The sequence below is a fragment of the Cucurbita pepo genome, chromosome 17 (assembly GCF_057944985.1).
Source record: "Cucurbita pepo subsp. pepo isolate OVF chromosome 17, ASM5794498v1, whole genome shotgun sequence".
Classification (NCBI taxonomy): domain Eukaryota; kingdom Viridiplantae; phylum Streptophyta; class Magnoliopsida; order Cucurbitales; family Cucurbitaceae; genus Cucurbita; species Cucurbita pepo.
Genome location: NC_141814.1, coordinates 12,615,869 through 12,629,097, shown reverse-complemented (window position 1 = coordinate 12,629,097; position 13,229 = coordinate 12,615,869). Strand labels below are relative to the sequence as shown.

At 37.6% G+C, this 13,229-nt stretch overlaps 3 protein-coding genes across 4 annotated transcripts; 1 reads left to right on the top strand and 2 right to left on the bottom strand.

Moving 5' to 3' along the window:
- Positions 1-984: 984 nt before the first annotated feature.
- LOC111808425 (uncharacterized) lies at positions 985-3,385 on the top strand. Its single transcript, XM_023694379.2, has 4 exons — positions 985-1,101; positions 1,183-1,374; positions 2,137-2,289; positions 3,036-3,385. Exons 1-4 carry the CDS (start codon positions 1,096-1,098, stop codon positions 3,087-3,089), a joined length of 405 nt encoding a protein of 134 aa, XP_023550147.2. The 5' UTR covers positions 985-1,095; the 3' UTR covers positions 3,090-3,385.
- Positions 3,386-5,830: 2,445 nt separating this feature from the next.
- ABO5 (ABA Overly-Sensitive 5) lies at positions 5,831-8,853 on the bottom strand. 2 transcript variants are annotated; one of them, XM_023694369.2, is made up of 3 exons: positions 8,001-8,853; positions 6,697-7,898; positions 5,831-6,336 (listed from the first exon to the last, which is right to left on the bottom strand). In XM_023694369.2, the coding sequence occupies exons 1-3, from the start codon at positions 8,775-8,777 to the stop codon at positions 6,330-6,332; spliced, it is 1,986 nt and encodes a 661-aa protein (XP_023550137.2). In that variant the 5' UTR covers positions 8,778-8,853; the 3' UTR covers positions 5,831-6,329. The 2 variants fall into 2 exon arrangements, with proteins under 2 accessions (XP_023550137.2, XP_086975019.1); XM_087118893.1 differs by having other exon boundaries at positions 5,831-7,898; positions 8,001-8,849.
- Positions 8,854-9,523: 670 nt separating this feature from the next.
- LOC111808422 (uncharacterized) lies at positions 9,524-13,038 on the bottom strand. The gene is made up of 5 exons (XM_023694375.2): positions 12,682-13,038; positions 12,361-12,515; positions 12,034-12,064; positions 10,986-11,088; positions 9,524-10,050 (listed from the first exon to the last, which is right to left on the bottom strand). The coding sequence occupies exons 1-5, from the start codon at positions 12,985-12,987 to the stop codon at positions 9,944-9,946; spliced, it is 702 nt and encodes a 233-aa protein (XP_023550143.2). The 5' UTR covers positions 12,988-13,038; the 3' UTR covers positions 9,524-9,943.
- Between the last annotated feature and the right edge of the window lie 191 nt (positions 13,039-13,229).

The window sequence follows — 13,229 nt, the reverse complement described above, 5'->3', positions numbered from 1 at the left end:
AAAACGCGTTTTAAGACGGTAATGCTAAAGATAATATGTAACATGCTAAAACAAACAATATGTACTAGCGGTGGGCTTAAACGGTTACAAATGATATTAGAAGAGTTTGGAGACTGTTACAAATAGAGGGGGACGAAATAGTTATTATAAGGGTGTGGAAACCTCTCCCTAGAAGATGCGTTTTAAAACCGTAAGACTAATGATTATATGTAACAGGCCAAAACAAACAATATGTACTAGATGTGGCTTAGACTTTTAGAACTGGTATGAGTTATACACAGAACATTGTGTCAGTGAGGACGCTGACTCCCAAGGGGTGAATTGTGAGATCTTACATTGATTGGAAAGAGGAACGGAATATTCTCTATAAAGGGGTTGAAATTTCTCCCTAAAAAATGCGTTTTAAAACTGTGAAACTGGAGACAATATCTACTAGGGGTGAAGATGCAGAGACAACAAAGAGACAAAAACTTGTGTGGGTAAAAAGGGAGAGGGAGGCGAGGTAAAGAGCACAGGGGTCGGCGTGTGGGGGCTTGTAAAAGTACTTTTCAGCGCAACCCATTCAACCCAACCTGCCACCCCCCGCCTACTCCTCACTGTTCTCTCATAATGCACCATTTAAACTCCCACCTCACTCACTCACTCACTCACTCACTGGTTTTTACCATTTTACCATTTTACCATTTTACCGCTCTCTTTCTTAACGATAAATAAAATTTACTTTTCCTCTATAATAAAAACCTAATTACTACAATTTTTTTAAAAAAATATATTTATTAATTTTGAAGTATAAAAAAAAAAATAATAATAATAATAAAAAAGTAGAATATGCATGATGTTTTGTTATCACTTTTCCCAAAAAATTAAAAAAAAAAAAAAAAAAACAAATTTCTTTCTCTCCTTACTCCTCTGTCCTTGTGGGGCCCACCACTGTTTTTTATTTTTATTTTTATTTTTATTTTTACACCCACTTTGGATCCCTTAAAAAAAAAAGGGTCAGAGCTTCTTTCTCTCTATAAACCCCCCAATTACGATACCTTCCCTTCCAAAATTCTCAACTCTCTCTGCAAAAAGAGCTTCTTCTTCACTTCATCAATGGAGGTTTGTATACTTCCCTTCGTCTTCGTGTTTGACTTTTTCTTCTGGTTTTTTTGACTCGTTACCATGGTTTTGGCTGCACAGGATTACGACTACCAGAGGAACTTCATCCCTACCTTCGGAAACTGGGAATGGAACGACCATCTCCCTTTCACGCAGTGCTTCGAAGCTTCCAGAATCGCCGGATATCCCGATGTTCGCGATCTCTACGTCGCCGGCGATCTCTACCAAAACGACGTCGTTACTCCCGCTATGATCGTCGTTCCGCGCCCCAGGGTAACTAATTAACTCATTTACTATTATTTATTTATTTATGATTATTATTATTATTATTATTATTATTATTATTTGTTGAGTGAATCATGTTTAGAGGACGCCTTTTTCCAGCCTTAAGCATGCTTTGCCTTTTTATTTTTTCACTTTCACTTATTATAAATTAAAAAGGAAAATAATAATAATAATAATAAAGTTAACTGCGTGATCGCCACGTGACTTTACTTGATTCCTAAAGAAAAGTTGTCCCCCTAATTATTATTATTATTTTTAAAAGTTTTTGTTCAGATATTCATTATTATAGTAATTTCATATATATATATATATATCCAAACATTTTAAATAATATATTTTTATTTACTCAATTTTTTAATTTTTTTATTTATTCAAATAAAATTTTTAAGTTTTGTTAAAAATTTAATTTTATGTTTTTATTTTTAAGCAAAATTTGAAAAAAAAAAAAGAGATAAAAAAAATAAAGTTTTTGTTTTTTAAAATGTAGATTTAAAATAAAAGTTAGGCATTTTCATTTGGGAGTGAGGGAAAGTTAATGCTAAAGTGACAGGCGGGTGAGGGAAATGGGGAAAAAAAAGAAGTGAACATTAACGAAATTTTTAGAAAAAATGATAAAAAGTACAAAAAAAAAACATTTTTGTGGAAAATTAATGGTAAAGTGACAAGTGGTGATGTAATATTATTATTATTATTATTATTTTTAATTGTGGAATTATAAAATGGTGAGTGGGGTGACGGATGAATGTGCAGAGAAAGCGTGACAGACATGGGAAGCAAGAAAAGCAGCAAAAGTGGACCGAAAGCCCTCCTCAAGTAACACTGCACCCTCCAAAGCCAATGCCCAAACCCGTCGACGAAGACTTGTACAAAATCTCTCCCAATCCCTGCGCCAAGCCCAAAAAGGTCTTTTCACTTAATGTTTTTTTCTCGCTCGTTCCGGCACTCGTAGATATAAATAATAGAGGTGTTCGTGGGTTGAGTTAGTTCAGGTTGAGACATATTCTAGACTCAATGTTATTGTTCGGGCACTCGTAGATATAAATAATAAAGTTGTTTGTGGGTTAGGTTGGGTCAGGTTTAGACATGTTTTAGACTCAACATTATGGTTCGGACACTCATAGATATAAACAACAAAGTATTTGTGGGTTGGTTGTGTCAAGTTGAGACATTTTATAGACTCAACGTTATCGTTCGAGCACTCGTAGATATAAATAATAAAGGTGTTTGTGGGTTGGGTTGGTCAGGTTGAGACATTTTCTAGTCTTAACGTTGTTGTTCGAGCACTCGTAGATATAAATAACAAAGGTGTTTGTGGGTTGGGTTGGGTCAGGTTGAGACATTTTCTAGTCTTAACGTTATTGTTCGAGCACTCGTAGATATAAATAACAAAGGTGTTTGTGGGTTGGGTTGGGTCAGGTTGAGACATTTTTTAGACTCAAAGTTATCGTTCGGGCACTTGTTGATATAAATAATAAAGGTGTTTATGGGTTGGGTTAGGTCAGGTTGAGATATTTTTTAGACTCAACGTTATCGTTCGGGTTGTATTAAATAATGACCGAACCCGACTTATCCATCAATTTTTTTAAGTATGGATTGATCGAGTTTTCTCGGAACTAGGTTATAATGTGAATTGGTTTGAAATTTTGCAGAAGAGAGGGTTGAGTTACATAACGAGCTGCTTCGTGCCAACGTGTTTGATTTGAAGACGACGAGGAAGAGAGAACGGAATGGTCAACCGGGACGAGGAATGTATATTTGAAAAAAGAAAAAAAAAAACAAACCGTACATAATGTTTTGGGATGTTTGGTTATTAGATTAATGTGATGTTTTTATGTTTTATATATATATTTTGAAGAAAAATAGATTTTTTTTTTTAATTTTTAATTTTGGGAGTGTGTTTTTTAATTAGAGGAGAGAGGGGAGAGCTATTTGTACAAGGTTCTTCCATTGGTTACTATGCTATGACCTATCAATGAATGTCTTTGTGCTTCTTTTCTCACTCTAAATAATTTCTCTCTCTATGTACAAGCGTCGGAGAAAGAAACATTTTTTTTATAAGGGTGTGGAAACCTCTCCCTAATAGATGCGTTTTAAAAATCTTGAGGAGAAACCTAAAAAATAATATCGGCTAACGGTGGGTTTGGGCGGCTACAAATGGTATTAGATTCAGACACCAAGCGATGTGCTAGCGAGGAAGATGAGCCTCGAAGGGAGGTGGATAAGAGGCAGTGTGCCAACAAGGACTGTAACGCCCCAGATCCACCGCTAGCAAATATGAGCCTCGAAGGGAGGTGGATAAGAGGCAGTGTCACCCTAATAGATGCATTTTAAAAATCTTGAGGAGAAACCCATAAGAATAATATCTGCTAACGGTGGGTTTGGGCGGTTACAAATGGTATCAGAATTAGATACCGAGCGATGTGCTAGCGAGGAAGATGAGCCTCAAAGGGAGGTGGATAAGAGGCAGTGTGCCAACAAGGACTGTAACGCCCCAAATCCACCGTTAGCAAATATTGTCCTCTTTGGCCTTTCCCTTTCGTGCTTCCTCTCAAGGCTTTAAAACGCTTCTGTTAGGGGAAGGTTTCCACATCCTTATAAATGGTGGTATAGTGGTTTGTTCTCCCCCCCCCCCAACCAATGTGAGACATCACAATCCACCCCTCTTCGGGGCCAGCGTTCTTCCTCTAATCGATGTGGGACCGCCCCCAAATCCACCTTCCTTTAGGGCCCAGCGTCCTTACTGGTACACCGTCTTGTGTCTATCCCCTTCAGGGAATAGCGAGAAGGCTGGCACATCGTCCGATGTTTGGCTACACTGCCTTCTGTCTACCCCCTTCGGGGAATAGCGAGAAGGCTAGCACATCATCCGATGTCTGGCTCTGATACCATTTGTAACGACCCAGATCCACCGCTAGCGGATAGTGTCCTCTTTGGACTTTTACTTTCAGGCTTCTCCTCAAGGGTTTAAAACGCGTCTGCTGGGGGAAGGTTTCCACATCCTTATAAATGGTGGTTTGTTCTTCTCCCCAACCAATGTAGGACATCACAAGGACGCTGAACTTCGATGGGGGTATTAGAGTAATTTTTTGCCTATCTTCCTCTAAAACAACAACTCGATCGAGCAAATAAACGGGATAGCTTGAAACCATTAGAAAATGATAGGGTAGGTTATTTTGAATTGAAAAGTAAAGAATTATTGTTTTGTTTAAGGGTTATGTTGTTGGATTCAAAAACATGTTCGTTGCAAATTTCCAAGTGAATTCCAAATTCACTTTGTCTCTTTCCTTTTATTCATTTGTCACTTTCTCTTATTCCTTTTAGGTTTCTTACACACAGTATATTCTCCCCTTTTGTCCGCTCAGAATTTTAAGGTAAAAAACAAACGTAAAGCTGTAAAAATAAAATCAAAATCCACCCATTGTAAAAAAAAAAAAAAAAAAAACAAGAATCATTGTTCTTTCAAATTTTCAATAATTTTCATTTCGCTTCAACCTTTTTTACCAATGGTTTTTACTTTTCTTTTGTAAAAAATGGTTGTTTTATCAATGAATTTACCTCGATTAACAAATTAAACATCTATAGCTTGTAGGAAGATTATGATTCTATGATACTAATCAAAATCTAGACGATTTCTATAACTCATCCTGAAATATACTCCATTGACATCCTTATAATGTATCAATAGCGTTCTTCGATCTCATTGGAGTTGGAGTAAGAAGATTTAAACCCCGATCTTTTTTATAGTTAGATGTGAATCCTTGAAAAAAAAAACTTATAAACTATGAAAATTTTGCAATTATACCCTCGAACTAATAAATTATTGCATTTAAACCCAGCTGCTAACGACTTATTGACATATAACCCTATAACAGAGATAAAGACGTCTTCATCATTGAGCTATGTTGGTATAGCGTAAGTTGACTAATGATTGTTGTTCAACGGGGTGTGATGGTAACAATTCATACAATTCGAGGGAGCTTTTTGCAATTTTGCAAAAGAAAAGGGGAAAAAGAGAAAGAAGAAGAAAATGATGCCTTGAAGCCCTCTTTGGTTATAATTTGGATTATCTTTTGGCTATTTGGGTGTGTTTCTTTGAATATTCCTTCGTATCCACCTATGTTATGTCACTATTATACTCCAAGCTTTTCACTTTATATTTTCCCTTTTTTCTTATTTATTTTATTTTTTTGATACTCGACATCGACATAACACACAGGTACCTACTTTCCTTGAATTGCATCTAGGAGTGAAAACTATCCCTACAAGTCGGCTCGTTAGATTAACATATATACTCTCGATTCATATATCAAAAGTTCAATTCGAATCTTTTCATTCACACGTCCATTCACAATTCACCGTGGTGGCCATTACCAACATAAAACTCGAAATCTACTACGTAAGCTACCATGTCGATCTCCCCTCTTAACACATACTAACGTAGAACTCGAACTCAAACCTTACGAATCTTATTAAAAATAATATTGTTTTTTCAAACAAATACGAACATTTGAAAGTTGATTCAAACTAACCCATAATGACTGAAGAATGTGTTGTAGACATCGATAGTAGGGTTCGATGAAACTCTCGAACACGGGTTGAGTGAGCAGTGTTGACTATGCTAGAGGATCCTTTAGCTGCTATCGGCGATGGTAGCCAAGACTGATGACCTATCATAAATTTGGCAAATAAAACATGAACTTACTTGAAGTATTCCCACCTGTTGAAACGGCCCCCTTTTGATTTCTTATTACAAAATTTCTGTAACCAGATATGATTTCTTAACATGCTATTGAACAAAGATCCAGTCTCAGGATTTCAAGTTCAGCAGCAGGAGGATTCGTCGAGTCAGGCTTCATTGACATTTTGCGTGCCATGGCGACGACGTTCATCCTTCTTCGCACTGCTTAACGTATGAACATCAATATTTTCATCGCCAGACCACTTCAAGCTCTGAAAAAACAACGGATTAAACCAATAGAAAAAACAACTCGATCAAGTGCATATACTCCTTCTGCTGGGGTTAGCATTTCCGGATTTGGGAGTGTTAAGTCTGTACTATTACTGCGCTGGGTGACAGGAGCTCGGAATGTAGAATATCCGCAGGGCGATCGTTAAATCTGAAGATATAAACTTTGGCTGTTTTCCTTTACCCAAGAATCAGAAAACAGGATGGTTTTTCTCTAGACCTCTAATATTGTTTTCTCAGGCAACCATGTCGTAAGAATATGGTAGAAAAAGACACAAGAGAGATGCATATCAGATGAATAGATAAGACTTCTTCTCTTCCTTCAAAAGGTTTTGCAAAATTACCTTAAAGGACTAACGACCCAACCGGTAATCGGATTTTGCCTCCGGACTCTAAATTTCTTAGTCGAGCCACTTTGTAATCTGTCAAGAACAGCGTATGTAATCGAATCTGGTGTTAGTCCCCGCTGTTTAAGCTCTGCATACAGATCAACTGCTTCAGCAGTTCTCCCAGTTCTTTCAAGACAGTCAAGTAGTATGTTGTACGTTACGATATTTGGACAGCATCCTTGAGCTATCATTTTATCGAACAAGCTGCGAGCCATCTCGACTTTATCTGTTTTCCCAAAACATTCAATGAGCGTGCTGTACGTTACAACGTCGGGAGTCAGTCCCTTCTCTTGCATCTCTAGAAACCTCATGTGTGCTTCATCAACATCCCCGTTTTTCCCAAGGCAATTGATCAAAGAATTGTAGGATATAATATCTGGTTTACAACTACTATTCTCAAGTTCTTCAAAAACTTGCACAGCCTCCTCAACTTTACCAACACGTCCAAAGCTCGATATAAGAATATTATACGTGAATACATCGGGCAATGGCCCATCTTGTTTCATCTTCTCATAAAGATCATGAAGATGACTTACTTGCTTTAACTTCCCCAAAGTAGATAACACCATGTTATACATCATAGTATCAGAACTAATTCCCTTCTCGTGAACCTTACCGAGCAGATCGATAGCTTCTACAGTTTTACCCGCACTGCATAAGCTCTCCAACATGGAAATATAAGCCTCTCTATCTCCTCTATCATGAAAGCTCCACATGTTGCAAAAAAGACGATGAGCTTCATTCGCATGGCCTAGTTTGCTTAGAGTCCTAACGAGATATGCATATATCGATTTGTTCATAAATTTATTGGACATTTCCAGAACTTCATCCAATCTACCACACTGTCCTTCAGCAACCAAGACATTCAAAATGACACTGTAGGTAAACTCATTAGGCCTACAATTGTTCTTGATCATATTGGAAAAGAGAAGAATTGCCTTGTCAACCATTCTACTCTTAGAAAGTGCCTCAATCATTGTATTATACACAATCAAATTTGGAGTACAGCCATTTTTTAGCATTTCTTCAAAGAATGCCAACGATTCTTCAGTTCTACCCCTTTTTCCAGTCATTCTAATCATAATAGTATATGTATACACATCAGGATTACAGTGCTTCAATTTCATATCCTTAAAAACTTTGTAAGCTCGATCAAGCTGTTAAAATACAACAAAGAAATTGGAATAGAAGAAACAAGTGAACAACTATTTCATACAGAATCAAGCATTAAAAATGGTTTCAATGCTATGAAAACAAACCTGTTCATCCTTAGCCAGAGCATCCAGCAGCATGTTGTAGGCAAAGATATCCAACTTAAACCCTCGATTCCGCATTTCCATATACACATTGAAAGCCCCATCTGAATCATGGGACCTTACATGAGCTTGAAGCAGACACCTATAGGTGTAAGCATTGAGCCTCAAGTCCCATTTCTTGATCAAACCTAAACATAATTCCAAGTCCTCTTTGCGGCCAAAAATTCCAATCAAGATATTAACGGTAGAAATCGTACCACGTATTTGGTCTCTTTCCATCTGCGACAGAATCTCACGAACTTGATCGAACCGTTTCGGGGAAGACGAGTGGGAGAGTATGAGAAGAATGCGGCTGTAAGTGAAGACATCGTGTCGAAATGTAGGGCAAAGGGAAGGGCAAAGCTGGAAGAATTGCAGAGCTAGATCGGGGTTTAGGGATCTGAGAATTTCAGAGGCTTCGGAAGGTGTTAGAGAGACGGAGAGAGATTGAAAGTAGGAGGATAAATCGGAGAAGCGATCATCAACTGTGGATGAAGAGGAATGGGGTTTGCGATCGAGGAGTATCTGAACGGCTCGGCAGATGAGATCTCGACGAGGAAGAGAGTAGCCGCGGGGGTCGATGGGAAGAGGAGCTGGCGGAGTGACCTCGACGGAAACGGAGCGTCCGGTGGGAGAAGAAGAAGTGATTTTGGCGGTGTATTTGGTGGCGAAATGACGATGTGAGGCGGCGGTGGCGGAGGGTTTGAGGAGACTGTAATAGTAGAGGCGGAGAACCTTCATCGCCGCCGTGTTTGTGGCGCTGGTTGGCTCGAACAGCAAACTATGCCACACCTTTCTAGCATGTATTTTTTGTTGATATTATTATTCTTAATTCTTAAATAATTTTATTATAAAAAATGTATAAATATGGAAAATTGGAAAATAATAATATATTATATAATTACATGTTTTTACCACAGAGGTCATGGGTATTAATTATCCATGGATGAAAAGGCTTTGCTAATTAATATATTTTTCTTTAACTAAATGATCCATTAATAAATATATTATATTAAAATTTAAATTAGATACTAAATAATTATTTTTGCTATTCTAATGTTATATTTAATTATTTAATTCTGATTTCTATTTTGTTTAATTCCATCTAAATATTTAAATCCATGCTTCATTTTTTAGCCGGTTGTCAGCAAGGAGGGATTTGAACCTCCAACACCGTGGTTCATAGCCACGTGTTCTAATCCTCTTAGCTATAGGTCCCACCTCGTCTCCACTGGACCTGTTCCTGGAGGTACCCTACCAAAAAGAACCTTTCCTCTCTCCAACCATTTGTCATTTCGAGTTAAGATGTGAAATCATCTCTCTCTAATAAGAACGGTGCATTCCAAAGTGTGAAGTGAGAGGAGTTTTAAATAAGTCGACCTTATCATTATTTTTCGGGCAAATTAGTAGAATAACTTAGTAAAACAACTTAGAGGGCCTTCTTTTCTCACTCAATTCCTGCATGTAATTGGACCAAACAAAAAAAATTCCCATCAAGCAGTCCATGTAGAATTCAAGAGTAATAAGAAGCTCAAAATTGAATACAATTGTAACAAAAGCCTAAGATCCAAAGCTGTGTATTACATATATATATATATATATCCATCACCAAGCTCCCTCAATTGGTCTTGTCTTATTTCAGAGACTTAGAAAGGAGGCCAAAAAAGCCTATCCATCTCCAAGATCTTTCAGTCATTAACATCATCTGAATCTAGAGGTAACAAAAGTTCAGTTCAATCGAAATCAACCACAGATCTCGAGTTGAATCTATCGAAACAACCAAAATGACTCGGGATGTTTTCAGCTTGAGATGAAGAAGACAACCTACACTATTAACTGCAGATGAACTTGTTAGTACATTCCTGGCCTCTTCCTTACATAGATGCAGATAAATTTTGGTCTACTTGTCAGTCGCTGTCGCTCTCGGAAAAGTATCTTTGCGGCTGCGCATCCGTTCGTTGCCTTCGGGAATCCTGTGAGACAGAAGCTGGTGTGCCATGCATGGGTGCAAATGCTGAAAGTAGAAATTAAGCTATTTGTGAGTGTTTGCACTTCAACTGCAATTGAACATTCATAAGCCCAAGGAGAAGGGGACAAAACTAAATAGCTGCCAAAACACAACTGTCCCCCAAGTAATTAGTGGAGCTTGGACACCTCTCTACAGTAAATCCAAACCAGAACAGTAAAAGAAGAATTGTCCAGAATTGAAGTGATTCTGAAATGGAGCGAAATTGACGTGCATAGTATAGGCAAATTAAGCTCAGATTTATTACTCTCATTCAATCATCATTAAAAAGTACAACTAGTTTGTTCAAGCTATGAGAAAGTATAAGATCCCACATCGGTTGGGGAGAAGATCGAAGCATTCTTTATAAGGGTGTAGAAACCTTTCCCTAGTAGACACGTTTTAAAAACCTTGAGAGAAAACCCGGAAGGCAAAACTCAAAGAGGACAATATCTGCTAGCAGTGGGCTTGGGCCGTTACAAATGGTATCAGAACCAGATACCGGGCGGTGTGCCAGCAAAGAGGCTGAGCCTTGAAGGGGAGTGGGCATGAGGTGGGTGTGCCAACAAGGATGCTGGGTCTCGAAAGGGGGTGGATTGTAAGATCCCACCTCAATGGGAAGGAGAACGAAACATTTTTTATAAGGGCGTGGAAACCTCTCCCTAACAGACGCGTTTTAAGAACTTTGAAATGAAGCCCGAAAGAGAAAGCCCACAGAGGACAATATCTACTAGCGGTGGGCTTGGACCGTTACAAAAAGCAAGATTGCATCTGAGGAACAATTCCATCAAACATCCACTCTATAGAACTAATGAATATCTTGATGTGGATTGTTAAATCAAGAGCCAGAAGATCAATGGATTGCAGATAGAAAAAAGAAAAAAAGAAAAATAATAATAATAATTAAAATAAAATGAATCAAGCAATTTATTCATTAAACTAACCTCTCTCTCTCATTCTTTTCTCCCTGTCGTATTCAAACTTATCTCTAATTTGGCTGACCTTCTCCCAGTTACCACCTTGCATGTTCCTCCTAAAATCCTGTTCCTGCAAGTAAAACCCCATTCCTTCAAGTAAAATTTAAAGTAATTAAATGTGAAAATACAAAAGTCATTCATAGTGTTTTCAATCAAGGATTTGGGAATGACAAAATTGCTGAATTGAAATTTGATGGTTAAATCAAGCTGATGACACTCTTTGTTAAATCAAGCTAATAAGAAAGGGGGATAGCTCACAGCCATTTCCCAGTACTACAAGATCACGAAACGACTTTTAAGTTAATAAAACAAGTATATGGTTATGCCAGCGGTCAGTTTACTACAACTCTAATCTAGCCACAACCACTTGGAACGATCTCACGATAGATTTCAACGAAGGCTGGCTGAAATAAGGAGCAAAGTCCAATCTATGTGTTTTTATTACAAAAAGTGTCAAAGTTTCAAAGTTTGTCTAGATGATGGCGTATTGATTGTGACAACAGGACGACCATCTCCACCGCTCACAATCTAGTTCTCTGTGATCGGACAATATATTGAAGTTGATAAACACTTTATAGAGGAGAATCTTGATTCTTGAGTAACATAACTAAGGGGCTTCGAAAGTTACAATTTGACAAGTTCATTGACAAGCTGACAATGGAAGATATCTTCAAACCAGCTTGAGGGAAGGGAGGGTTTAGGCTTTGATATTTTCCTTAACTACATTTATTAGCGGTGATTTAAACTGTAATTATGTGTATAATGGTTTTTCCTTTGTTTGTATTGGAGTTTTCTTCTATTTAAGAAATACCCTTTGAACCCATTGAGATAACGAGAGAATATACACAATTATTCTATTCACTTCACTTTGATATCAGCATGTCAAAGAATCATAACTTTAAAATAGGAAATCAACTTTTACAGAGACTTAATTCATCTTCAAAAGGAGTAAATAACAAGCTCTGAAATTAAATTGTGTTGAATCAAAAACTAACAAAGAAAATTTTATATTTACCTTACTTCGATCAGCAGTGAATTGCCTATTCCTGAAACGCAGGCGAAAACAGTAAATGGATAGAACAAAACTTGAATTGAAGAACACTGTTGGATGATGAAAGTCCCACGTCGGCTAATTTAGGGAATGATCATGGGTTTATAAACAAAGAATACTCTCTCCATTGGTATGAGGCCTTTTGGGAAAGCCCAAAGCAAAGCCATGAGAGCTTATGCTCAAAGTGGACAATATCATACCACTGTGGAGAGTCGTGTTCGTCTAACAAACACTTCAATAGCTATACCAAACAAATATATATATGAAATTAAAAGTGAAAAAAACTCCAACCTATAAGGGGAAAAATCCTCGTCGTCAGCAGACTCATAATTTGTATGTTCCTGGGCATGTTTTTTAGAGTAACCCTCATCCCAGTACAGCCGCTCCCAGTTCTCCCTTAGCTCCTGATAAAGCTCCATGTACTTTTTGCACCAAGGCTCGTGCTCCTTCAAACACCAAATTCAAATAGTAATAAGAATCGAGTTTCTTCTTCATACTCTTTTCAAGAAAACGCTATTTAAACTCATAACTCTGAACAACAATTACAAAGGGGATTGTAAATAAAAACCCTCCAATCAAACGCATAGAAGATTAAAATAAAAATGGACTAACAGATTCCTTGAGAACGAGTCGAGTCCGACGCATGAACTGATCCCTGAGCTGCTTTCGACGCCGATTGGGGATATTCTCTCGGGGTATAACGAAGCGCTCGCGAAGGGGCACATTGTCGCCGATTTCGTGCATTTCGCCGTCAACGGCCCACCATTCGGACTTCTCGTCGAGCTTCTTTGCGGCGAATGCGTTAGGCTTTGACCGCCGCTTGGGCGGTCCGGCGTCCGTTCGGACCGATCGAAATTGATGAGATTTGGAGCATAGAGACGAGGACAGAGTCCGGAATCTGCGAGTAAACGAGAGCATAAGCTTGGAATGGGGCTTTTAGCAGCTCTGTGGATTTTTGCCGGGAGTAACCTACAATATGAAGGGAAAATGTGCTTCTCTAATAAAAATAATTAATAAATAAAATTATTAAAACTTTTTTATATGAAAAATTAATATTGCAATTTTTTTAATATGAAATTAAAACAAAGGACAAAGTTTAAAATATTTTTATAATTTATTTATTATAAAAAATATTAAAAAAAATTGATTGGTATCAATAT

Excerpts from the sequence above, each read along its gene's own strand:
- LOC111808425 (XM_023694379.2), top strand. Across the intron at positions 1,375-2,136 it reads TCGTCGTTCCGCGCCCCAGG|AGAAAGCGTGACAGACATGG; the intron begins GTAACTAATTAA and ends ATGAATGTGCAG. Across the intron at positions 2,290-3,035 it reads CCTGCGCCAAGCCCAAAAAG|AAGAGAGGGTTGAGTTACAT; the intron begins GTCTTTTCACTT and ends GAAATTTTGCAG.
- ABO5 (XM_023694369.2), bottom strand. The coding sequence starts at position 8,777 with ATGAAGGTTCTCCGCCTCTACTATTACAGTCTCCTCAAACCCTCCGCC. Across the intron at positions 7,899-8,000 it reads CTCTGGCTAAGGATGAACAG|CTTGATCGAGCTTACAAAGT; the intron begins GTTTGTTTTCAT and ends GTATTTTAACAG.
- LOC111808422 (XM_023694375.2), bottom strand. The coding sequence starts at position 12,987 with ATGCTCTCGTTTACTCGCAGATTCCGGACTCTGTCCTCGTCTCTATGC. Across the intron at positions 12,516-12,681 it reads GACTCGTTCTCAAGGAATCT|GAGCACGAGCCTTGGTGCAA; the intron begins GTTAGTCCATTT and ends TGGTGTTTGAAG. Across the intron at positions 10,051-10,985 it reads GAAAAGAATGAGAGAGAGAG|CATTTGCACCCATGCATGGC; the intron begins GTTAGTTTAATG and ends TTCTACTTTCAG.